Consider the following 23,705-nt stretch of genomic DNA (forward strand, 5'->3'; position numbering starts at 1 on the left):
TTACTATTATTTAATACTATCGTACATCTTATATTTTTTTTTTTTATAATTGAATTTCCGTAAGGCATAATATAACAAGTTCATGATAACTCTATATATCCGAAGTTCCATAGACTGATTGTGGGAGTTGAACTAAGAAACGGAGGAACGCGCGGACCGCGAACCGCCACAGTGTTGTCGATGAGAAGAGTACACGAAGGCGAGAATTTCTTGTTTTTTTACATTGAAAGATCAAAAATCATGAGAAAAACGGCGGTGTGTGCACGTTACAAAGAATCCTCGAACGAATAAGGCCGGTTATCGCAAACACGTGAATCTTTTGTGGGTGAAGTGAAACACATGTGTCGGCCGAAACGTGTTTTCCATTACAAAGTGCCGTCCCCGTGTTTGGTCCATGAAAATCTCGCGTTTAGAAAGCCAAGTTGAGCCGTAGTCCCAATCGTAAGAAGAAAATCAATTTGTTTGCACTTAAGGATATATCGTTGCAATGTGGCTCTACTCGGAGACGAAATAGGGCTCGTTACAAAAGGCGGCAGTGCGTGGGTGGGTGGGAATCTGGCGGCTGCCACTTATGTATACCAGATTCCTTTTAAAATTTTCTACAAAACATTATTGGAGTATCGATGATAGCCCGCATCGTAATTCGATATTACCACAATGATTTTATAGATGCAAAATCTTCGTTTTACAACCTACTACAGATTATAAAAAAAATGTATTTCTGATTGATTGAATACTACAGGAATGCTGCTTTCATAATCACTTCTTGTCAGGCACTGTCTTAAGCTTGCTTGTCTTCAATGTAAACTACCTGTCAACCATTGATGCATCTTCCACAAGCTTTCAATATAATAATCTAATCTACAAGACACTTCTACAAGATCAATATTCCAAATTGTGTTTGACTTGATGATCGTATATAACAAACTTTATATTCTATTTCTGTCACTGACAGATGTTCTTTAAAGTTCATTTAAGAAACATGTTTCTGACAAATGATATGACAAGAATACTTTAGCAAGATTTATCTACGTCTGGCTCTTAAATATAATATTCAAAAAGGAGACCTCACATAGGTTCTATAATTTTATAAGACCTGTTATCCAGAGGTTAAGGAATGGGAGGTCAAGTGGAGGAAAATGGATACCGGTAAAGTATCAGCATGCGTGAAAAGTCAGCAGAATGTCATGCTCACACAGGTCACGTGAGGGGCACGACAGAGATGTGCTCGCGTGATCCTCCTACATTGCACCCAACCCTTGCCAATACCAATGGTAAAAATACAAGTCCCCAACCAACACAGCATACTGAACCACGTATTGATAGTAATCTTTTGCCAACTCCTGGAGGAAGATTAAAATTTTTTAAAGATGGAAAATTTATATTGGAGCTGTCACATCGTAGAGATGGAGAACGAACAACATGGTTTCCTGTTCCAAAAAAGACATTCTGGCCACCCGCAAGCACTATACCCAACAGGCAAGAGAGTACCACTTCTCTTAGCGGTATGTTTGAAAGGAATAATATCTTTAAACAAATACAAATGAAGGAATAAATTAAGCATATTATATATTTTCAGTTTCTGATGATAATTCTTCGATTCAATCAAGCCCTTGGCAAAGAGACCACTGCTGGAAGCAAGCTAATCCCAGGCGCAGGATATCCACAGAGTTCAATTTTTATTACCATAGAAATCCAAAAACCCGGCTTTGTGCGCATCCTCGTTTGGTAGCACGTAAACGTCGTCGTCCACATGATCCCACATCCTTAATGCTTATTCCAGAGTCCTCAGTATCTCATATAAAACCAGGCCGTAAAGTGAACGATACATCATCTGGGAAAGCTTTAAGTCTGATAGTTGATAAATTAGCACGTCTCCTTGATCCTAATGTTGTTTCACCTCGCAAACGTATTTTAAGGGAACTAGAAAGAGTTTCATTGGAGGATCAAGCATCAAAAAGGCGTGCTACACCTCAGCCTGTTAATATAACCAGTACTTCTACGCCTTCTCCAAAGCAGTTATCTTCATACAGTATAACTAGTATTTTGGGAGAAGATAAACCAAATCCTGAGCCAGGATTTTTAAGAAATTTGTTGAAACCAGATGACAGGCAACCTGTGAAATACTCAACGAGTAACTCTTATCCGAGAGTGCGAATGGACCCTTATATTGGATCTACCAATGCAACTGTGCATCATTCACTCTATGGTGTTCCCATGTTGCCTCCTGGACCATATAGAGCTCCATTATGGATGCATTATCCATCACCTGTTCATTACCCACCCCCTTTGCCATTGTACGCCCCACCACCACCTCATCCTCCATCACCACCTGTACATCATTACAAAGACTACAGAGAACAAACGCTTACTCCTCCTTCAGGTATATTTTTTAAACATATTTTTATATTGATACATTAAACTTATTAGGACGTATAATTAAAAAAATAATTCTATGTTCATTATTATTTAGATATGCCTCTAAATCTATCAAAACATGCCGGTTGAATCTCAGGATCCCATAAATTGGTGCCTTATCAATGGACAAAACTATGAAAACACTGCCCCTGCAACAACAATGCGATATATTAGTATTTTTTTATCCATAAACAATAATATCATAGTAAGTAGGGATGTGCAACCAGAAGGATAACATCTGGATGTTATACTTGTACATACAAATGCATAAACTGTCAACATTGGCATAGCTATTTTAGATTATTACCAAATTATATCATGAGTAGTATTTTTAGTTGAATTTAACAAAATTACTAGAAACGTATAAAATCGTTGGACAATTTTTTTTTTACGATATAATCGATGTTTTGGAAAGTAAAGAGAATATGACATGATCTTCTGATTATATAAACGATATATGAGTGTAGAGACAATTTAATATTAAGAAACAAAGTCTATTCTCTTTTTTGTATTTGACGGTACTGCACATGATTTTCATATTATGTAGAAAGAAGCATGCTCTCACCCTGTGTATATGCATTATCTTGTTGTTCTTATTAATGTTATTATTATCTTTATTATTATTATTTTATTATTATTATTATTAAAAAGTACGATTACCCATCTTAAAAGATTAGTAAAAAGATAGGATTATGTACAGAACAGATTATTGCCTATAGTTAGCATATTAATAATTCTCACAGATAGTATAATATACATCAATTAAGTTAGTCGTGTATTACAACCGTATACATTTATTTATACATTGATGACAAGACAAAATCACTTGATAAAGACCATAGGGTGTGCCTTACATAACTATCTAAATTTCATGAAATTAAATTATAAATATCCATGAAAGTGTATTATTATTTTCATTATTATTATAAAGCACTTATGTTATTTCTATTATTATTATTATAATTTTATTATTATTATTATTATTATTATTATTATTATTATTATTATTATTATTATTATAATTACAACTATTACTATTATTGCTAAAATTACTAGACTATTACAACTGCAACTGCTAGTGCTATTATTATTATTATTATGTATGTACATATGAATATAATTCTGTGTTACGTATTCGCATCAAATCGACACGTTCGTCATTCTATTTATTGTTAGTCAGGCGCATTACCAAACATTTTCACAAAAAAGGCAATCTCGCATAAGCTTTGCGTCTTAGCGAGTAATTTTAATTATCTTTTTACATATACCTTTTAACAATACAAGTGAAGAAGAAATATGTGACTGCGCGTAAGGAAGTGTATAGAAAGACTAATTTCGTAAATATAAATATTTCATAAATTAATTAAATGAGTATTATTTTATATAAGACTATTTACTGATTTCTGTAAGATAAAATTTAAATGAAATTATAAAATGTATGATACAAGTAATGAAATTACATCGAAGATTATATTATAACAAATGATTACTTGTTGTTGAAACAATTTAAATTTCGCGCTACAATTATTGACCGCTTAAAAATACGTTAGATGGCGACACTTGTAATTAATTGTTTCCTATGTTTTCCATTAGTTGCAAAGCGACCAATGAACGAGCAGAAAAACGAAGACTAAACAAATGGCGCTTGTGTAGTCGACATTAGTCTATAAAACGTTAAGTTCTCTTGACATCATTCGATCAACGTTCGTGTTTCGTGGTGTTCATGATAGCGTGTTAATTTTGCATACGTTAGTTAGGATATTGTGTCGCAATCTTCACAAATAGGACATTTTTATACGATCATCTGTTATTTTTAATACTTTTAAACGAACATTAAATCATCGAACTTTCGAATTGTTAATTTTAGATATTGTTTGAAAATAAATTGTCTATAAGAAAAGTGGTGATAACATTTCGAATACACGCGGCATTAAAGATTGCCAAGGTATACGAGTAGCGACGACAGTGGGCGATAGTTGTAGTGGTGGCAGTAGTGATGCTGGTGGAGGGAGAGAAGATCGTACAGCCTGCTCGCGCTCGCGGCAGAATGAAAATGGCGTTGTTCCTTTGCGAACGAAGCAACGGTCACTGACGATGTATCTCTTCTTCGGTATTGCTGTCGTCACCGTCTTTTTCGCCGTTTTTGTGTTCTCTTCATCTTCATAATCGTAACGAATACGTGAAAAATAGAAACGAGAAAACGAGTAGACGAAGAAACCAAGAAAATAGATATAGACGATATATGCATATATATATATAATATATATATATATATATATATATATAAATATATATATGAACGTCGAAAGAAGGAGAGGGAGATAGAGATAGAGTGAAGAGTTGCTCTGTGCGCGCGTGCGATATCCTTTGCTTCGTTCTTCCGCGTGCGTCTCTACGTGCGTCGTTGTGAGAGGTAGTCTCCTGGTCGCCTTCGTAGTCATCGCGTCGAGTGGCAGTGCGGTGAGACAGCTGCTGGTAAAGAAGCGCGCGGTGCGCGTGTAATGTGAGATAGAGATAAAGACAGAAGAGAGAGAGAGAGAGAGAGAGAGAGAGAGAGAGAGACAGAGCCGTACAAGACGAGAGAAGTAGCGTGCGCGAGAGAGACAACAAACACGATGAAGTGACACCGCGACGTGCTAAACTTCGTGGACTGGTGGAATAAGTGTTCTCGGGGGCCGATAAATTCGCGTCGTTGAAGGACGAGTTCGTGCCGATGCCGGCCGAATACCGAGAGAACCACGAGAACGCCAATTTCGCTCTCGGGGCTGGACAACAGGACGCCAGCAACATGACGGCCAACATGTACCGAGTGGGAGGTAAAATATAAAAAGAAAGAAAGAGAGAGAGAAAAGAAAAGAAAGAAAGAAAGAAAAAAGAGAGGAGGAAGGAAAAATGGAGAAAAAAAAAAAATATTTTATTCGAAACCCCGTGAACAATCTACCATAGCTCGAACACCACAAACAACGCGGCTTTAATTAACCTAGGACAAATTAATGTTTGCAAATGGCATCGCTATGGCGTCCCCGTTTTACCCCATTTTCTCCCCGCGCGCGCGAGACCCCTCTTCTTTTCTCTCTTCGTCTTTCCCCTCTTTTCCTCTCCGTCCACCCCTCTGCTCCCCTTTCTCACTCTCTCTCTCTCTCTCTCTCTCTCTTTGCCTCCTCCTCCTCCTCCTCCTCTTCTTCTTCTTCTTCCTCCTCTTCTCCCTCCTGCTACCGCTTCCCCGCTACCGTGCAGCGTCCTGTACGTCTACGTCTGCTTTTCTCTTTTCCTCCCTACCGTTACCCTCCCGCTACTCTCCCCCTTCAACCCCCTTTCCCTCCTTTCCCTCTCTCCCCATATTTTACCTATCTCCCTACCACCCTATACCGGACCCACTATTGCTCCTTCCTTCGGGTCATGCTAATTTCTTGCACGATGAATCCCGTTGATTGAAATTATTTCTTTATTTCTATAAGTATTCTTCTTCCTTTTTTTTTTCGAAATCTTACATTTCTCGAACGCGTTCGACATCATTATTCTGTAAAATCGACGAATTTTAATAGTTCCTATTTACCCGCCAATACCTCTAGTTACTTATATTCCTTCGCAGACGATGTTCTCTTTTTTTTTCCCCTATACTTGCGCTATATTGTGCGAGATATACGTTAGTGAAGTAAAAGAAGGGAAAAAAAAAAAAAAAAAAAAAAAAATATCGTCGCAAGAGGATGAAACGCAAAAACGAAGCAAATAATATTTCGAATTGCGTTCTTTTGATAGTAGATATTAGATAAGATGGTGTGATTAAACAACGTTTTATACATTTATAAAAGAAAATTTCCGATATGAAATTTTTCATATTTGAAAAACATGAAAGTTCGTTTTAATAACCTTTGTTGAATTCTGGTTAATACAGTAAAAAAATCGTTAAGATTGTGCAGATATTTGTGCAACTTTATTGAAAAGAATAATATAAATTTGATTTATATGCTTCGTAATAATAATTTAATAATGTTCGATAATTAATACTTTTCGAAGCGAATAAGTTCAATTAAAACGAAAACGATTAATATCATTTTTAATCATTAAAATATTTTTTATATATTCTGGAATATATTTAAATTCTTCTTACAATTTATTAATATATTTTGTTATATATTATTATATATATATATATATATATATATATATATAATATATCATAAATATATATAATATAGTTTTTTTAATTCAATGGAATCCTGTTATATTGAAATAACATATATAATATAAACATATTATTTCAGATTATGTATATTTCGAAACTTCTTCCACTTCTCCTTACCAAATAAGAAGGATAGAAGAGTTAAATAAGGTAAGATAAAATTCTAAGATTAAGTTAATTGAAATTTTAATGTATATGTGGTTTAAATGGTTTAAATGTATATGTTAATAAGTTACAACTGGTATTTCTTTTTGTATTAACAAAAAAAGAAAAACATGTTATAATTTACATTGATGTATTGTTTTGTTTTAGACCGCAAGTGGAAATGTTGAAGCAAAAGTCATGTGCTTTTTTAGGCGGAGGGATTTACCTAATACTTTAATAATGTTAGCAGACAAACATCAGTGTAAGTAAATTATAGTATATATTAAATCTATAAGTTGCTATAAATTTCTATATTTAATTATAAAAATATATATAACATAAGATTTTTAAAGATCTTAATTTGTATTATTTATTAAGAATAAGAATATATTAAATTTTCTGGTATTTTTTTTTTTTTTTTTTTTTTTTTTTTCTCTTGTTGAGGGGAAAACGGATAACTGAACGTGAAATTTGCGTGAGATTTTACGTTTTTCAAATGAAAAAATATATTAATATGATCAGTAAGTTATTGAGTATGTACACATATATATATATATATACTCACACACACACACACATATACATATATATTCGTAATTTTTATATAAATTATAATTTTTTCATCATTTATCCAGTCGAATTTCTTAAATAACAGCTTTCATTTAAAATCTAAACGTTACTCGAAGCTCACCGTGTGAATAGAAACAAATTTGTGAAAAAGCAACGATTAGAATTGAGCATAGGACCTAAAAAATGAAGTTCGATAAAATTTATACATATATATACATATAAACGCGTTCATAAATACATTTGTAAATGATAAAGCGACAGAATACGATAGAAATGGAGGTACGTGTATGCATGTGTCTCTACGCGCGCTCATTCATATATACATGTGCGAGTGTGTGAGTCTCCGAAACTCTCTCGATTTTTCCTTTGCAGTGGCAAAGATAATGAGACGTGGGGATTGAGGGGGCGGCTGGGGGGTAAGGGTGGGAATGTATAATAAGTAAAGTTGGGGGGTGGCAGTGGGGTGGAATGGGGGTTGTATCGATCTGCTGGGGGTGGTTAGGGGGGGCGGTACACCCGCCAAGGCCCCCATTCCACCTCCACCTTTCCTCCCGCCAGCCTCAACTAAATGAATGACTGACGCAGGGGTTGGTCGGGTACGTGTTATGTGTGTTCTCTCTCTCTCTCTCTCTCTCTCTCTCTCCCTCTCTCTCTTTCTCTCTCTCTCTCTCTTTTGCACGTATACACATATACTTACACGCACACACACATTCAACTCGCCACTACTCTCTTTGGACACTGCAATACATACGTATATACCTATCACGAATGGAGAAGGACGAAGACACACACACAAACACTCTCGTGTGCGAGCCTGGGCAAAACTGGTGGCGGTGGTGGGCCTCCACTAGCCATCTTCGTTTTAAGCATTTGTTCCCTCCTCTCCTCTCACCATGCGTCCTCTACCTCCTCCACCTTCTCCACCTCCTCCACCTCATCTACCTCCATCTCCTCCACCTCCTCCACCTTCCCTCTTGCCCTCCTCCCTCCCTCCTCCCTCCTTTTATGTCGTGCGCGAGTAAGAATGTGTGTGTGAGCATCCGCTCTCTTTCACTCTTATGTGCTTCTACTTGTATTGTATCTCTATCCGCCGGTATTTGTTTCAAATCAGACTCTCCCTATTCTGCCTCGTTCCCCGCATTTTGAGCTGTGCAAATTTTCTGAAAAAAGCTATGTGCAATCTATACATATATAAACAAATATATATACACAAGTATGTGATATGACTACATTTTATATATATATATATAAAAGAAATGATCATTTTTTGCTTTTTTTGTTCTTTATTTCTCATTTGATTTTGAAGAAAGAAAATTAAAAATATCTCAATATACAACAATTTACTAATACCATATCTATTCGTTTATATAGTTTTATTATTATATACTTGCCAATTTGTGTGTCTGTAATTAATAATTACTTTTTACTAGTATTAAAAAATAAAAAAGAAGAAGAAAGTTAATTACTTATTCTATAATATATTATAGTAAATCTATGTAGAGAGAAAATTTATTATAATGATGAATTTATGCCATTATATTATTTTGTAGCTTCAAAAAATAAGTTTCAATGTAAATTAAATTTGTAAATAGAAACGTGGTGGGAATTGGCTAATGTAATCGAAATTCTGTTTATACAGACATATATGTATCTTTACTGACACATATATTTTCATAAAATTTCATAGATTTGTTATCTATTGTATATGTAATGACACATAAAGAAAATTTGTTAGTTTATTCTTTTACTAAGTCTACTATTTAGTTTGTAGACTATCCTTGTTTTTTATGTTGAATTAGTTTCAAAAATTAATAATCAAAAATAGTAGAGTGGGTTTTGTAATAAAAATTCCAGTGGCAAGTGCGGAGCAGCAAAGGTCAGAATCTCCTGCGAGCACACAGAGTACGAAACTGGAGAATCCAGATTCTACTAAGGAAATCACTAATAAAGATGGGATTGGGCCGAAAGTGATGAACAAAGGGGGCGGGAAAGGGGGCTGGCTGAAGGCCCCGCTATCGGAGGCCCAAGAGCCCCATGGTGAGTGAGCAGTCGATTAGAAAGTGACCACTACAGATGAATCTAGTAATAAAATAAAAATAATATAAAGATTTTCATATTTCTAAGGTTATAAATTTATGGAATATAGGCTTATATTATATTTTATTAATTACTTTTATATTGTTTATGCATAAATAAATACAGAACAAAAAAAGCATTTTTCCAGAATTCTATCTTTTTTTTTTTTTTTTTTTTTTTTTTTCTTTTTTTTTTAGATCATAAAATAAAGTATTATTTAAAGAAAAGAAGGTTTGTTCTTTTATATAAATTTAGGAGTTTAAACTAATTAATGTATAAAAAATATTACTTAAAAAATACTTTGTGCACATCTATATAAACAAATAATAAATAATTGTAGATTCATCAGTGAGTGTCACAACTGTGCTCCTTAATTATTTCATTAGTTGTATATAGAAGCCAGTGATGATGTAAGGCTACAGATTCAACGGCGGGATTTAAAAATTCTTTGTAATCTTGGTGTTTGCTGTAAGAAAGGCTGAAATTCACTGTAAGGCCAAAGAGACAACAATTTGGGTTAATCGGAGCTTCTCGTTCGTAGTTTAGCGTAAGAAGTTTTCGGTAACTCCGTCTATAAATGTAATGTTTATAGAAAAGCCCATACATCTTTTTATCATGCAGATACTTCATATTGCATCAAATTGTTAATAATCTAAATAGTATACATTTACTGAACAATATATATATATATATATATTTAATTAATATATAATTATACACATTAAAATCTATTCATTCAGCATTTCCATCTCTTGATGATATGTTTGGCTTCATTTTCATTTATCATTTTTATTAGTATCATACCATCCACATCAACTCGCAAGAAAATCCCGCCGTATAGAATGATGATTCTTTAGTAATCTGAGGCTTCTCTAAATATGTTGTGTTCTTTTAAAAATACTTTTCTTTTTGCTATGAATGTTATTGACTTACAATTCTTTTTGCACCTTTTTTTGTTGCCCGCTCTTGCTAGTATCTTTTGGTTCATTACTGCGCATTTTGATTGATTCTGCCATATCCCTGCGTTTCATTTACATTTGATTTAATAGTATAGAAAATATTATATTGATAAAAAAGCATTTTAAAATCATACTAATAAGTGCTAAGAAAATAGTATTATTTTATAAACGATAAGAAATAACCACTTTAATTGGTGGATACTAGCACAATATATACGTGGGTATTAAATTCGATTTAACATTATTATTATTGTATTATATATACAAGTACTAGTATAAATTAAAATTTTCTTATATTGAAAGATATTTACAATGAAAAAAATACATTCTACTAACTTTATCATTTAACGAACATAAAACAAAAGTTTGATTAAGCGTGAATTTTATTACATTCTTTATTTAGCAAAATATCATTTAAGCTTTTCATAATATTAGTTGTCTATATAGTATGTGCAATCACAATAGTATAAACTTTTTTTTAAAATACAGGGATGGAAGAAAGTGTAGTAGGTCCTGGAGGAGTAATGGAATTAAGTACTAAACAACGCCATCAAATGAAGCATAGAGAACTTTTTTTATCTCGACAGGTAGAAACAATGCCTGCCACACATATAAGAGGCAAATGCTGTGTGACATTGTTAAATGAGACAGAATCGTTATTAAGTTATCTAAATAAAGAAGATTCGTTCTTTTACTGCTTAGTTTTCGATCCAGCTCAGCGTACTTTGTTAGCTGATAAGGGTAATTATTTAGGTGAAAATACTAAGGTCAATTTCTTAATGTCTAATATATTTATTTGCCTATTATATTAAATGTTATAGGTGAAATTAGAGTAGGAAGTAGATATCAAGCTGATGGAATAGCACCATTACCCCTAACACCTGCTGAAAAAGAAGCAGATCCTCGCAGGTTACAGGATCTAGAAACATTAGTATGGACACCACGCCATTCATTGACAGATCGTCAAATTGATCAATTCCTTGTTGTTAGTCGATCTGTTGGCACTTTCGCAAGAGCTCTTGATTGCTCATCATCTGTCAAACAACCCTCTTTGCATATGTCTGCAGCTGCTGCATCCAGAGATATTACTCTAGTAAGTATCAAATTTGTATGTAAGGATAATGATATAACATTGTATTTAAAAAATATTTAATATCCTATTGTAATTATTTTAGTTTCATGCAATGGATACTTTACATCGACACAATTATGATGTAGCTAAAGCCATGTCATCGCTAGTGCCTAGTTCTGGCCCAGTATTATGCAGAGATGAGATGGAAGAATGGAGTGCCTCAGAGGCAAATTTGTTTGAAGAAGCTCTTGATAAATATGGAAAGGATTTCTCTGATATACGTCAGGATTTTGTAAGCATATAAATTTACTAGGATTTATTAGTATATAATTTTATTTCAACTATATGTTTTTAATACAATCTATGAACTTAATGCTTCAGCTACCTTGGAAGACATTGAAAAATGTTATTGAATATTACTACATGTGGAAAACAACTGATCGTTATGTGCAACAAAAAAGGGTAAAGGCTGTAGAAGCAGAAAGTAAATTAAAACAAGTTTATATACCAAATTATAATAAAACACCTGTACCTTCTGCTACGGCTTCTGGAACTACGATTGTTCCATTGGGAAATACTAATAATTCTAATGGAAAACCAACTAATGTACTGAATGGCAATAGCAATGGTAATATGAGTGATAATACTGGTATACTTATGGTTGGTGTTGGTGGTAAACCTTGTGAGAGCTGTCAAGTTATGCAAAGTTCGCAATGGTATGCCTGGGGGCCATCACACATGCAATGTCGTTTATGTCAATCTTGCTGGATGTATTGGAAAAAATATGGTGGATTGAAGGTATATTAGATTACTGTTTTATTAAATATAACTTAATGTAATTCGGCATATTAACAATTTAATTAAATATTCCTTGTGTAACTATCTAGGTTCCCTCTCGTATCGATGATGTAGATTTGGAACGAAAAAGAGGTGGTGCTGGATCTGATGAAGAAAGTAAAGGAATTGGTGGTGCTCATAGACCACATCGTTGCAGCATTCCTTCTTGCGGTAAAGAATTTAAACTGAAGGCTCACCTTAGCCGACATTATGCCAGTGCTCATGGTGTTGACTTACGAGGAAGCGGAGCAAGTGGAGGCGGCGGCAGTGGATCTCCACGGCCTGTTATGAAAACGCGCTCAGCATTTTATTTACGTACTCCGGCATTAGCGCGAGCTGCTCGTCGACTTTGTGCTACCCAGTTACGTACACGTCACGCTGCCAGAGCACCTCATCAGCCGGTGAATGCGGCTCCACTACGACATCTTTGTGCATCGCCTCAATTAACTTCTAAAAGTCCTGCTGAATTGCGCATTTTAGCGCGTGCAGTTCGACCCAGACCTCGCCCTCGTGTTACTGACATAGCTACGCGCTTGGGTGATCATCCTTCTCCAAGACAGCCTGGAGATTGGGATTGGTTGACACTTACAGCACCAGCGCAACGTAAACAACCAGATCGTGTTTCATTTCCTCGTCCTCCTAAAGCACCTGGTATATATATATATATATATGTGTGTGTATGTGTATATATCGTTCATTCATAATTAACGTAATTAAACATTTTGCAAATTATTATAAGATATACTTCATAATTAAACTAAGTAATTTTTTGTTATATTCTTAACAATATTGACATGTTACAGATGGTAGTCTTTTATATGAAAGAGTACCGAATAAACCAGAAGTAGACAGGCTTACATTAACTCCACCTCAAGTACAGCCTGCTATGCAAACTCAACAAACTATATTAAAACGCACAAGGCCTCCATTCGATGAAATCAATGGTTCGGATGGTAAGTTTAAGTAATACTTATTGATATTAGAACTTTTTCTTTATGGTAAAAGCCTATTCCCCAGTATTGAATGTTGTCTCTGTTTACTGGCTACTACTCTGATGTGGATTGGGATGAAGGTAAAATACAAATTTAACGAACAGAGAAAACAAAATATGAGATTGTAATGAACATGAATGTTGGAGTGTTCACATGACAATTGAAGAACTTATGTGCTTTATGAATTATCACCGATATTTGAAAAATATTATCAGACGAGTTTATGTAAACTTACCATATGAAGTTTATATATTTCAAGATAAAGTATTTTAATAATAATAGTAATAAAAAAAAAAAAAAAAAAAAAAAAAAAGAAAAGATAAAATTTGTCAAACTTTAAATAGTGTACAACTGTTTCTAAGAGATTTATTATTTTCTAATTAATCTATTAGAATTATAAAACTTTATTATTGAGAATTATAAAACTTTGATAGTGCAATGTATAGTAGATATTCAAAGAATTATATTTTTAAATTGTATTAGATATATGTATTCCAACAGTATGTTTTAGCGATGCATTTGCGTCCATGGATAGAAACATGAGCGATTTAAAAAAAAGAACTTACAACCGACAAGCAGTTTAAAAAGAGATCTTGTGTTATTTTACAGGTATTGCCCTGAACGCAGGGCTCCCTGTTGGACCACCTGCAAAAAGGGCTCATCATTCTCAGCAGTTACATCCAAAACATGCTTTGGAACATACTGCTCCTGCTGTTCTTCCGTTAGCACCACCGCTTAATGGAAGAGCTGTGCATCCGCACTCCTTGCCACATGGTCCACCTTTATCTAGGAGTAACGCGCGTAAACAAGTTATATCGTGGATGGATGCGCCAGATGATGTTTACTTTCGTGCTTCAGATCAGACGAAGTTAGTAATAAAGGAAAAAAAGAAAGAAGAAAACAAAAATAATAATAATAATAATAATAATAATAATAATAATAATAATAATAATAATAATAATAAATTTATTAAAACATACGAATTTATATAAATGAAGATTTCATCATCAATGCTTATTACATTACAGACGAATCAGAAGAAGTTTATCATCGGTGGAATTACGAAGAGCAGCGCGTAAGCCATGGCGTAGATTATCGACACCTTTACATCCACCTCATTCACAAAGAACGGTACGTGGTGATGATATGGTCGTAATACTCGATTGAATCGGTAATACGATCGGTTAAGCAGCTGATTCAAATCGGTATCGCTGCGAAGGGATTGCGTCATCGTTATACTTCAGTGCCAGGGTGACGGCTGTAAAGACTGCAGCTAGTGTATTATCATTGAACAACTTTGAAATTGAGAAAAATGAGAATGCTTGTGTGGCATTTGTCAAATCCCGTTATTAACAGCGAGTCGTCGAAACTGAAGGCCTCACTTATCCGAACCTGCATGTTGCACTGACATTACCAATCGTAACTCACATGTAAGGACGAAAGATGAGTAATTAATGAAGTTAATGTTCATCGAACTTAAAAAAAAAAAAAAAATAAAAAAAAATAAAAAAAAAATAAAAAAAAAATCAAGTCATTCGAATGAAACATGATTTTCTATTCGTATTAATTATTGTTGTTATTAATAATAATTATTAATAATTGAATGTACATATACATCATACCATGCATTCATACAGCATAGCCAGGCAACAAAATACTTGTCCCAATCCGTTGGACACGACTTTAATGTTGGCAAAATTGGCTCATATACGCGCAATAAGGTCGCGTGCATTCGTGCGCGAACAGAAACGAATGTGAGAGAGAACGGATAAGAACGTAAGAAAGAAAGAATGCTCATTGTGAATATTTTTATTAAATTTTCAAGTTTGATGACTTCCGTCGCAACAATTAATAAATAAACATAAGCATAAGTGGAAGAATATATTGGTTTCTTTCCCTTGTCTGCCCTTTTTATTTATTTATTTATTTATTTATTTATTTATTTATTTATTTATTTATTTATTTATTTATTTATATCATTTTTATAAATTTTTAAAAAATAAATATAAATGTAAAAATAAACATTTTAATCTACATATAATGTCTCTCTACTGGATAATCTATAAATTTACAACATGAAGTGAGGCTCTATAATACATAACCTAGATTGGAAACTCGTGTGTTAGTTTGAGTCTTTCATTAGAGTTGCTTTAAATGAATAAATATTTACAAGAAATGGATGATTTCCAATTGTTATGGTCTTCAGTTTCACGTATATATTTATGTAAATAAAAATAGAAATTATTTTACATAAGATCTTTTCATAAAATTTTGCTCTAACTGAAAATTGTCTCAGAGCGCTTCAATAGAAACTAAAATTGTGGTATGTTTCGTATCTAAGTTTGATATATGTTCGTATCCAGATATTAATAACTTCATGGATTATACGAGTCAAAGTGTTGATAAGTGTTTTTCATATATACAATAAGTGTAGGAAAGAAATATAAAAAATTTCAAAAATAAAAAAAGTTTATAAATAGTAGGAAGCACTTTCTTCAAAAAGACCATCATGGATTGGGACGAAATTGAGAAATTGGCGGCAGACTTTCAAAATGCTCAGCTTAGTAGTAATTTGCAAAAGTACGTTTTAAATACACAGTAGTGACTATTATAATTTTATTATTACAAAAAGTCAAATGATCGCTATAATGTACACGTAGTATTTTATTTGCATTATTACTTTCTTTTTTATTTTTATTTATCTTTTGTAAATAACAATTTACATATATTCATTCAAAAAAAAAAAAAATTGAACATATGGAATGATACAATTATATTATTTCAAAGTTATAACACAAAATACGTATAGTAAATGTCATTTGACATAAACGATTTATTCATATGACGAATAATAACGAGACATAATTATTTTTTTAGGTTAACAGAGAGCAACTGCATAGAAATTGTGGCAAAGCTCATAGAGACAAAACGTTTGGATGTGGTCTTTACAAATGATAGAAAAGAATATGTTACGCGACAATATCTTAAAACACAGATCATAGACGAATTAAGTTTTCATGGTGGTAGAATGAATTTGAATGATATAGCACAAATTCTTAATGTCAGTTTGTCTCAAATAACAACTCTAGCTAATGAAATTCAGACATGTGATTCTGGTATTCACGTAGTTATAGGATATTTAATTAATGAAGAATATTGGGGACAGATGATGAAGGATATAAATGATAAACTCTGGCAGCATCATTATGTCAAAGTAGTAGATTTGACATTGTTTTATAATTTACCAGCAGAATTTATAAGAACAACTATAGAAACTGCCTTGACTCGAAAAATTATAGCAAATGTAGAAGTTACACAAGATAAGCAAATATACTATACTAATAGATTTATTAAAACAAATAAAGCCAAAATAAGAGGTGCTTTATCTGCTGTAACAAAACCTATTTCTCTTTCTTTAATTTCAAAGGAATGTTCTGTTCCTGATTTTGTTATATTCCGTAAGTATTCACATAAATTTGTGCAAAAAAATATTTTATCCCTATATATAATTCTATATAATTGACATTGTTTGCAAATTATTTTTAGCAATATTGGGTGATCTCCAACAAAAGAAACAAATATCAGGTATTGTAACAGGAGATCAAATAAAAACTAGTATGTTTTTACCCCACATTTATGTTAAAAATCAAACTCAATGGATTCATGATTTTTATAAACAAAATGGATATTTAGGTATGCATTTTATATATATTTTTTTTTTTGTTTTTAATCAATATATTGATGTTTTTTTTTTTTGTTTTTTTTTTGTTTTTTTTAGAATATGATGCACTCGCTCGACTTGGAATATCAGATCCAAAACATACCATTAAAAAGTACTTCCCAAATGATGATATAATTTTTTTGGATTCAGTGGCAGTCAACAATATTATTGTAGATCAACTTAAAACTATTGCCAATGACACTATTAATACAAGATCTTTCACAGATGTTCGTGATTATTTGCCTTCAATGCTTACTGATCAAGATATCCAAATTTTTTTGAATAAAATTTTGGAGAACTGTCCAGTCAAAGTATTCATGGAAACGGTTTTAGTTTCTGATGATTTTTTACAAAGTTTATTACAATCTTTATATAAAATTGCAGAGAATAAAGCACAAATTGTGGTAACTAGTGGAAAGTGGTTACAATTAATTTGTGAAGATAAAATCAAGTTCAAGAGTGATGACAGTATAGTTCGAAATAATAAAACGCATAAAAAAGAGGAACGACGTAAGAAAGCAACAAGTGGAAAAGCAGGTGGTGGAAATCAAGGAAGAGAAACTAAGACCAAATCGACAAAGAAAAAGTACCTGCAACAAAAATTTAACGAGGATCTTTCGGACGAAGAAAACACATATACTAAAGATAAAAATGTGGATCATGAATTGGTATCATTAGAGGATATTACAGCTGAACTTTTAAAAAATCGTGAAATTTCAGTAATAGATGATTTGGCAGATCAATTAGCATTAATGTTGCAACAAAAAGTAAATGAGCATGCACTATGTTATGCAGAAAAATTAGCAGAATCTAGTGATGTATTTAATACGGATGAACTCAAAAAGGATTTAATTATTTTAGTAACGAATATTAAAATGTTCAATGAAAGCATTGAACTTTTTGAACAGCAAGGACAACGTACATCTTTAACAGAATATTTAATGAAATCATTATGTCGCGATTTTGTAACGCGATTATTTAAATTGGCCAGTTTACAAAATAAATTGCAATATCCTGATAATATAGATTTTAATGGAATAAAAAAAGTACTTGTTGAACTACCTTCAGACGTTCAAGAACCACTTAATGACATATATTCAGCTGTTACAAAATGTGTTATCAAAGATTTTTTAAATCTTACTACTCCAGCATTACAAGCTTGTTCTGTGATACAAAAGAAACATAATAAAGATATAAATAAACAAATTATTTTTACTCATAAAGAAGCTTTATTAAAAGAATTGAAAATAACACAAGATCCAGCATTGGCATTAAATTTGGTGACAAGTTTACTTTTTACAGCAGCAACACAAAATATTATACATATGTCTGGAAGACACGTGTCAATGGTTTTGTCTTTTCTTCAGTTGTACATAATACCTGAAACTGCAGAATTATTGAGCAAATATTGTGGTATGCACTTATAGTATTAATATCTAAAATTGCAGAAATCTGTGCTTTAGTTGTATAATATAGTAATGTAGTAAAGTATATTTGGATATCATCATATCATAACATTAATAACTTTATTTTAAGATTTTATGGACAGTATATGAATTAAACTTATACATGTTGGTAGCATAATGTTTAAATATTTATAACAAAATTATCGCATTATTTTGCAGATTTAGTAAGAAGTAGCATATCATCTTCCGAAAATATTGAAAAAATGGAAGCACAAGAAGCATTAAACAACAAATTGGAGCAAATAAAAGCGATTCCTGATAATATTAATACTCATGTAAAATCACAAAAATCTGAAGCATAATAATATAAATTTATGCTACATATTTATACAAGTTGTAATTATATATTAAAATTCGATTCACAATTATTATGTTAGTTGTTACTGTTATCTTTTGTTACTGTTTAATCATATTTTTATATTATAAAGTTGCCAAGATTCTAGTGAATCCAACACAAGCAGCAACAAATGTCTGCCCAATCCCCCATACTAATGCATATAATGGTGGCATTTGATGACTCGATGCTCGATAAACAAATGCAACAGCAGCAGAACTTAATACCCCTGATGTCAATGGTAGCAATATACCCATTATTATTATAAGGAGTGGAAAAAATCTTTAAAAGAAAAAAAATATTTATAGATCTTTATATAATTTTATAAAGATCATTTAGTGCAATAGTATCTATTTAAAAGTTCTACATACTTTCCATACTTATGTTGCCGTAAAGTGGCAAAACAAATTGTACCAGCTATCATATGAACAAATATAGAAGAAAACAATGCCCACAAGAATATCTGGTACCACATCTCTGAAAGATTATAATAATTGAAAACAAAAAAAAAATATATATATAAAATATTTGCTTCGATAAGCATATACCTTTAAATTATTTTAATATACATACCAGCAAAAGAAGTTAGTGGCATGTAAAATATATTTCCTGCATTCATGTTTCTTATAACTTGAGTATGAGGTAAAGAATTTTCTGTATGTTCATTCATGACATGTTTTTGGAAGCCTTTGTTGTTTTCTTCTTTGCTCGTTTAGAATAATTTTTATAATCTAAATATGTATTTTCGAACCTATTATTAATATAAAATATTGTTATATTATATAGAAAAGGATGAAAAGAAAAATATTCTTTTCTTACCAATATGATAAGGAATATAATTATTAAGGTTATAAAAAAGATCAATATTATTATTATGCGTATACAATATAAAATCTTTTTATATTCAGTTTTGTGTTAGTTTTATATACCTTTTTGCAACAAAAATCATTTTCATAATGAATAAGCAGTATTTTGTTGCACATAACCTTTTGCACGTGTGTGTATGGTATGTGTGTGTGTATATATATATATATATATATATATATATATATATATCCGCGCAAAAGAAAATTGATTACTGCAATGTCTTCTAAAGCACTAATTCTATGAAAAGTACACTATCATTTTTTTATTTATAGCGCATTGTAATAGTTTTGTTTTTTCTAAAAGATAAAATCGAATCAGTCTAATTTTTCCTAATTTATGATTGGTCTTTAACATGACACTTACGTCATTGATTACAAAAATTTTTAATTTCCATAAGAAATGTAAATAATGGCTGCACAAAATGAAATCTAAAAAGTAAAGTATTATCAATTCTAATAAACTTTATATATTAAAATGCAATTAATAATTTTTCTTATAATATTCTATGGTTTGTTTGTTTTGTTAATACTAACGCCTCCTTGCGGTAAATAAGGAAACATAGTCAGCTGATTTTGTCTTCCAAGCGTCCAGAACGTATTTATCAATAAAGTTTACGATTGAAGAGTTTTGGTTCGTAAAATTAAATTGTGCATTGAAGGAGTAAATAATACAATGGTGGATATGAAAACTAACGTAAATTTCGCGTGCCAGAGGTGCTTACAGCCATTGAGATTAGATCCCAGTTTTAACCATCTAGGAGAACATACTCTGGCCGAACTCTCACGTAGGTAAATTCTATTTTAAACTATTGATTTGTTAAATATTATTTTTTTTTACATATTCAAAAATAAGGTATTAAAATGCTACGTTGATAATGATTATAAAGGTAGCTGTACATTATATAAGAGTATTGTTATAAACTTTTAATTCTCCGATAAATACACACAATAATACGAAAACATGATGAAATATGAAAATATATTAATACATATATATATATATATACACACACACACACACGCCCACACACACAAATCATATTTATACAACAAAGTTATAAAAATATTTATAATAGTTATATATATGATACTATATGAATCATACAGTTCATAAAAAATATATAAATTCATCAGATTTTATTTAATGATAGTACCCCTACAGCAACAAGTTGTTGGAGAATTAGAACCTCCAAGTGGTAGTTTGGAACATTTAGTTCCACCATTCAGATTAACAGAATCAGGAAATGGAACTAATGGTTTTATGCTGGTTGGTGATTCTGGTGAAACAGAAAGTTTAAGTCATCATTTAAAAGTATGTTAAACTTTTTAAAAAATTATTTTCTCGAATGAATTGTATAAATAATTATTTATTTTATATCATATGAAGGTAAGGGCAACGCTGTTTGATATTTTAAGTAGTAGTAGTTCTGCAGACCATCCACTTTGCGATGAATGTACAGACAGTTTGTTGTTGTTAATGGATCAACAACTACGAATGACAGAAGGAGAATGGTCAGACTATAATGAATATTTAAAAAAATTGGAATCTGAACAACAGCAATTGGGATATGAAGATATAGAGATGGAAAACTTAACAAAGGAATTACAAGATGCGAAATCCGAAGAAGATAGAATGATAAGTGAATTAGAAGCCTTAAGGAAAGAAGAAATAGCTACAAGAAATGCTATTGCAGAACAAGAGAAAGAAAGAGTAAGATTGCAAAGCGAAGAAGAAAGATATTGGAGAGAATACTCAAGACACAAAAGAGATCTGATGTTAGGAGATGATGAATGTCGAAGGTAATTAGTGAGGGATAATACATGTATTTATATTGTTTATATCAATAGAAATATAATGTACACATTAAATATATATTTATTGAAATATTTTTATTAGCTTGGAATGTCAACTGGCCTATGCAGCTTCTCAACTTGAAAGACTGAAGAAAACAAATGTCTTCAATGCTACATTTCACATCTGGCATTCGGGACATTTTGGAACTATTAATTCGTTTCGTTTAGGACGTTTACCTAGTGCACCAGTAGATTGGAGTGAAATAAATGCTGCATGGGGACAAACAACTCTTTTACTGGCATCACTTGCAAGGAAAATGAATTTAACTTTTAAACGGTTTCGTTTAGTACCGTTTGGTAATCATAGTTATATTGAAGCATTAGATCAACATAGAGAATTACCTTTGTATGGAAGTGGTGGTTTTAAATTTTTATGGGATACGAAATTTGATGCTGCTATGGTAGCATTTCTTGATTGCTTACAGCAATTTAAAGAACAGGTAGAAAAAGGAGATAGTGGATTTTGTTTACCATACAGAATGGATCGTGGTAAAATAGAAGATTCCGCCACAGGAAACTCATACTCTATCAAGTAATATAACTTTTTATTTTGATATAGTTAGTAAATTATATTAATATTATTTCAATATTTTTGTATCAGAAGTCATTGTGTAACAATAGAACTTCGTTCATAGAACTTTGTCAATGTAGACTTGTTGAGTCTATCTATTTATTTTTTATATTGCATTTTAATAACATCAACTTTTTATATCGTTTCAGAATTCAATTTAATTCTGAGGAACAATGGACCAAGGCCTTAAAGTTTTTGTTAACAAATTTAAAATGGGGCCTTGCTTGGGTCAGTTCACAATTTACAAAAGACGAAAATGAGCACTGATTTAACATTAATTTACGTGATTTCATTGTATTTTGTCTATGCAACCATTTCTTATTCGCTTGTGTACATTCGCTCTATTTGTAAATAAAATTGTTCTATAATTTTTCTTCTATCTATTATAATTTCTTAACAATTTTATATCTCGTATAAATATTAATTGAATTTATTTCATTACCATTTCTGAAGTAAAGATTAATGCCCATGTTTATTGCTTAGAAACCAAGATATACCAAAGAGAAAACTGGAAGGACTTTGTACTTCTCCAGAATTAATGTACTCCTTTGCCTCTTCAACATTCATTTCCACCAGTTCAATAAGTTCACCCTCAGATTCTGCACCACCTCCTTCAATATCACGAATTTTACAAGATACAATCTATGTTCTTGCTTGCTATATGCTCAATTAAATGTATAACATTTATATTAAGCTTACCAGGATGTATATGCATTTCATCTGTCACCTCTACATAAAAAAGTGTTTGTTTGGTAGCTCCAGATCCTACACCTCTGCAAGAATCGAAAGATGTAAATAAAATCGAAGCTTAACAATCTTTGACCGTAGATATATAAATATATATTTATTAAGAACAATAAATATAACATATGGACGGTGCAAAAGTGGGACTTTATACATGTACAATACGAGAATACTTAATATATTTTTAAATAATATCAAGAATAATGCAGTAGGTTGTATAATTGCTATTTCTATACTTTCAATGTTACTGTTGGATTTTTTTTTATCAAATACTTTTGATAACTTTGATAACGTGAATGAAACTTTGTTTTCTTTTTTTTTATATATATTCACATTATAGTTCACTATGTTATATTTCCACCTGTAGGTGACGATCTTTTTGAAAGCTGACGCAGGTGCTTCGTATCCGCACTCTTCCCTCAGTTCGTCTCTTGCTATCTCGACGAGAGGTTTGTCCTTGTCTACGATACCCGCACACAATTCCAAGGTCAGACCCAATGACGGCGGATATTGCTTAATATTGATTTCCTTGACGTTATCTGGTAAACAAGCGTAATATGCCGCTGGTCGGAATTGTCTAACTAAAATGAGTTTCTTTCGAGTTGTATTAAAAACAACGATTCCCACGCTGTCATGTAACTTTACAACATCCCAAACTTTTTCATGTCCATCTTGCATATAACAAATTCTTACTGGCTTGACCCACGGCGAATCTATCGGATATTTTCCTATTTGAATTTTTTTTATGTCAAGTATTTTTTCCCGTACAATTTTATTTCTTGTATTTTGTTTAACGGCATCCATATTTTCTCTCGAAATTAAAGATCTTCAACTGTCACAAGGATCTTATATACTATCGATTCACGTTGTTGCGGTAAACGACGCACGTCGATAATGC

The 23,705-nt window shown here is 32.0% G+C and overlaps 6 protein-coding genes across 15 annotated transcripts; 4 read left to right on the forward strand and 2 right to left on the reverse strand.

Annotated features, from left to right (window-relative positions):
- Positions 1–123: 123 nt before the first annotated feature.
- On the forward strand, positions 124–3,318 carry LOC124431810. The gene is made up of 3 exons (XM_046980119.1): positions 124–1,505; positions 1,580–2,383; positions 2,474–3,318. The coding sequence occupies exons 1-3, from the start codon at positions 1,163–1,165 to the stop codon at positions 2,506–2,508; spliced, it is 1,182 nt and encodes a 393-aa protein (XP_046836075.1). The 5' UTR covers positions 124–1,162; the 3' UTR covers positions 2,509–3,318.
- An 830-nt stretch (positions 3,319–4,148) lies between these two features.
- On the forward strand, positions 4,149–15,128 carry LOC124431806 (metastasis-associated protein MTA3). Of its 4 annotated transcripts, none has more exons than XM_046980111.1 (13): positions 4,149–5,234; positions 6,684–6,751; positions 6,914–7,007; positions 9,170–9,352; positions 10,840–11,091; positions 11,172–11,443; positions 11,526–11,714; positions 11,804–12,220; positions 12,310–12,910; positions 13,063–13,212; positions 13,302–13,331; positions 13,861–14,119; positions 14,280–15,128. In XM_046980111.1, exons 1-13 carry the CDS (start codon positions 5,132–5,134, stop codon positions 14,416–14,418), a joined length of 2,757 nt encoding a protein of 918 aa, XP_046836067.1. In that variant the 5' UTR covers positions 4,149–5,131; the 3' UTR covers positions 14,419–15,128. The 4 variants fall into 4 exon arrangements, with proteins under 4 accessions (XP_046836067.1, XP_046836069.1, XP_046836068.1 ...); XM_046980114.1 differs by lacking the exon at positions 4,149–5,234 and adding an exon at positions 6,102–6,195; XM_046980113.1 differs by lacking the exon at positions 9,170–9,352.
- Positions 15,129–15,275: 147 nt separating this feature from the next.
- LOC124431808 (E3 UFM1-protein ligase 1 homolog) lies at positions 15,276–18,806 on the forward strand. The gene is made up of 5 exons (XM_046980115.1): positions 15,276–15,831; positions 16,129–16,709; positions 16,798–16,944; positions 17,030–18,385; positions 18,598–18,806. Exons 1-5 carry the CDS (start codon positions 15,761–15,763, stop codon positions 18,738–18,740), a joined length of 2,298 nt encoding a protein of 765 aa, XP_046836071.1. The 5' UTR covers positions 15,276–15,760; the 3' UTR covers positions 18,741–18,806.
- On the reverse strand, positions 18,480–20,157 carry LOC124431812 (transmembrane protein 170A). 5 transcript variants are annotated; one of them, XM_046980126.1, is made up of 5 exons: positions 20,003–20,154; positions 19,702–19,935; positions 19,346–19,503; positions 19,144–19,249; positions 18,480–19,054 (listed from the first exon to the last, which is right to left on the reverse strand). In XM_046980126.1, the coding sequence occupies exons 3-5, from the start codon at positions 19,440–19,442 to the stop codon at positions 18,859–18,861; spliced, it is 399 nt and encodes a 132-aa protein (XP_046836082.1). In that variant the 5' UTR covers positions 19,443–19,503; positions 19,702–19,935; positions 20,003–20,154; the 3' UTR covers positions 18,480–18,858. The 5 variants fall into 5 exon arrangements, with proteins under 5 accessions (XP_046836082.1, XP_046836081.1, XP_046836078.1 ...); XM_046980125.1 differs by having other exon boundaries at positions 19,592–19,935; XM_046980122.1 differs by having other exon boundaries at positions 19,346–19,523; positions 20,003–20,153.
- Positions 20,158–20,177: 20 nt separating this feature from the next.
- Positions 20,178–22,436, forward strand: LOC124431809 (beclin-1-like protein). 2 transcript variants are annotated; one of them, XM_046980116.1, is made up of 5 exons: positions 20,178–20,423; positions 20,790–20,950; positions 21,026–21,438; positions 21,536–22,024; positions 22,213–22,436. In XM_046980116.1, exons 1-5 carry the CDS (start codon positions 20,312–20,314, stop codon positions 22,328–22,330), a joined length of 1,293 nt encoding a protein of 430 aa, XP_046836072.1. In that variant the 5' UTR covers positions 20,178–20,311; the 3' UTR covers positions 22,331–22,436. The 2 variants fall into 2 exon arrangements, with proteins under 2 accessions (XP_046836072.1, XP_046836073.1); XM_046980117.1 differs by having other exon boundaries at positions 20,190–20,427.
- LOC124431811 (uridine diphosphate glucose pyrophosphatase NUDT14-like) lies at positions 22,019–23,618 on the reverse strand. Of its 2 annotated transcripts, XM_046980121.1 has the most exons (4): positions 23,169–23,618; positions 22,763–22,836; positions 22,506–22,674; positions 22,019–22,404 (listed from the first exon to the last, which is right to left on the reverse strand). In XM_046980121.1, exons 1-3 carry the CDS (start codon positions 23,609–23,611, stop codon positions 22,523–22,525), a joined length of 669 nt encoding a protein of 222 aa, XP_046836077.1. In that variant the 5' UTR covers positions 23,612–23,618; the 3' UTR covers positions 22,019–22,404; positions 22,506–22,522. The 2 variants fall into 2 exon arrangements, with proteins under 2 accessions (XP_046836077.1, XP_046836076.1); XM_046980120.1 differs by having other exon boundaries at positions 22,019–22,674.
- Between the last annotated feature and the right edge of the window lie 87 nt (positions 23,619–23,705).

This window comes from Vespa crabro, chromosome 22 (genome assembly GCF_910589235.1).
Source record: "Vespa crabro chromosome 22, iyVesCrab1.2, whole genome shotgun sequence".
Taxonomy (NCBI): Eukaryota; Metazoa; Arthropoda; class Insecta; order Hymenoptera; family Vespidae; genus Vespa; species Vespa crabro.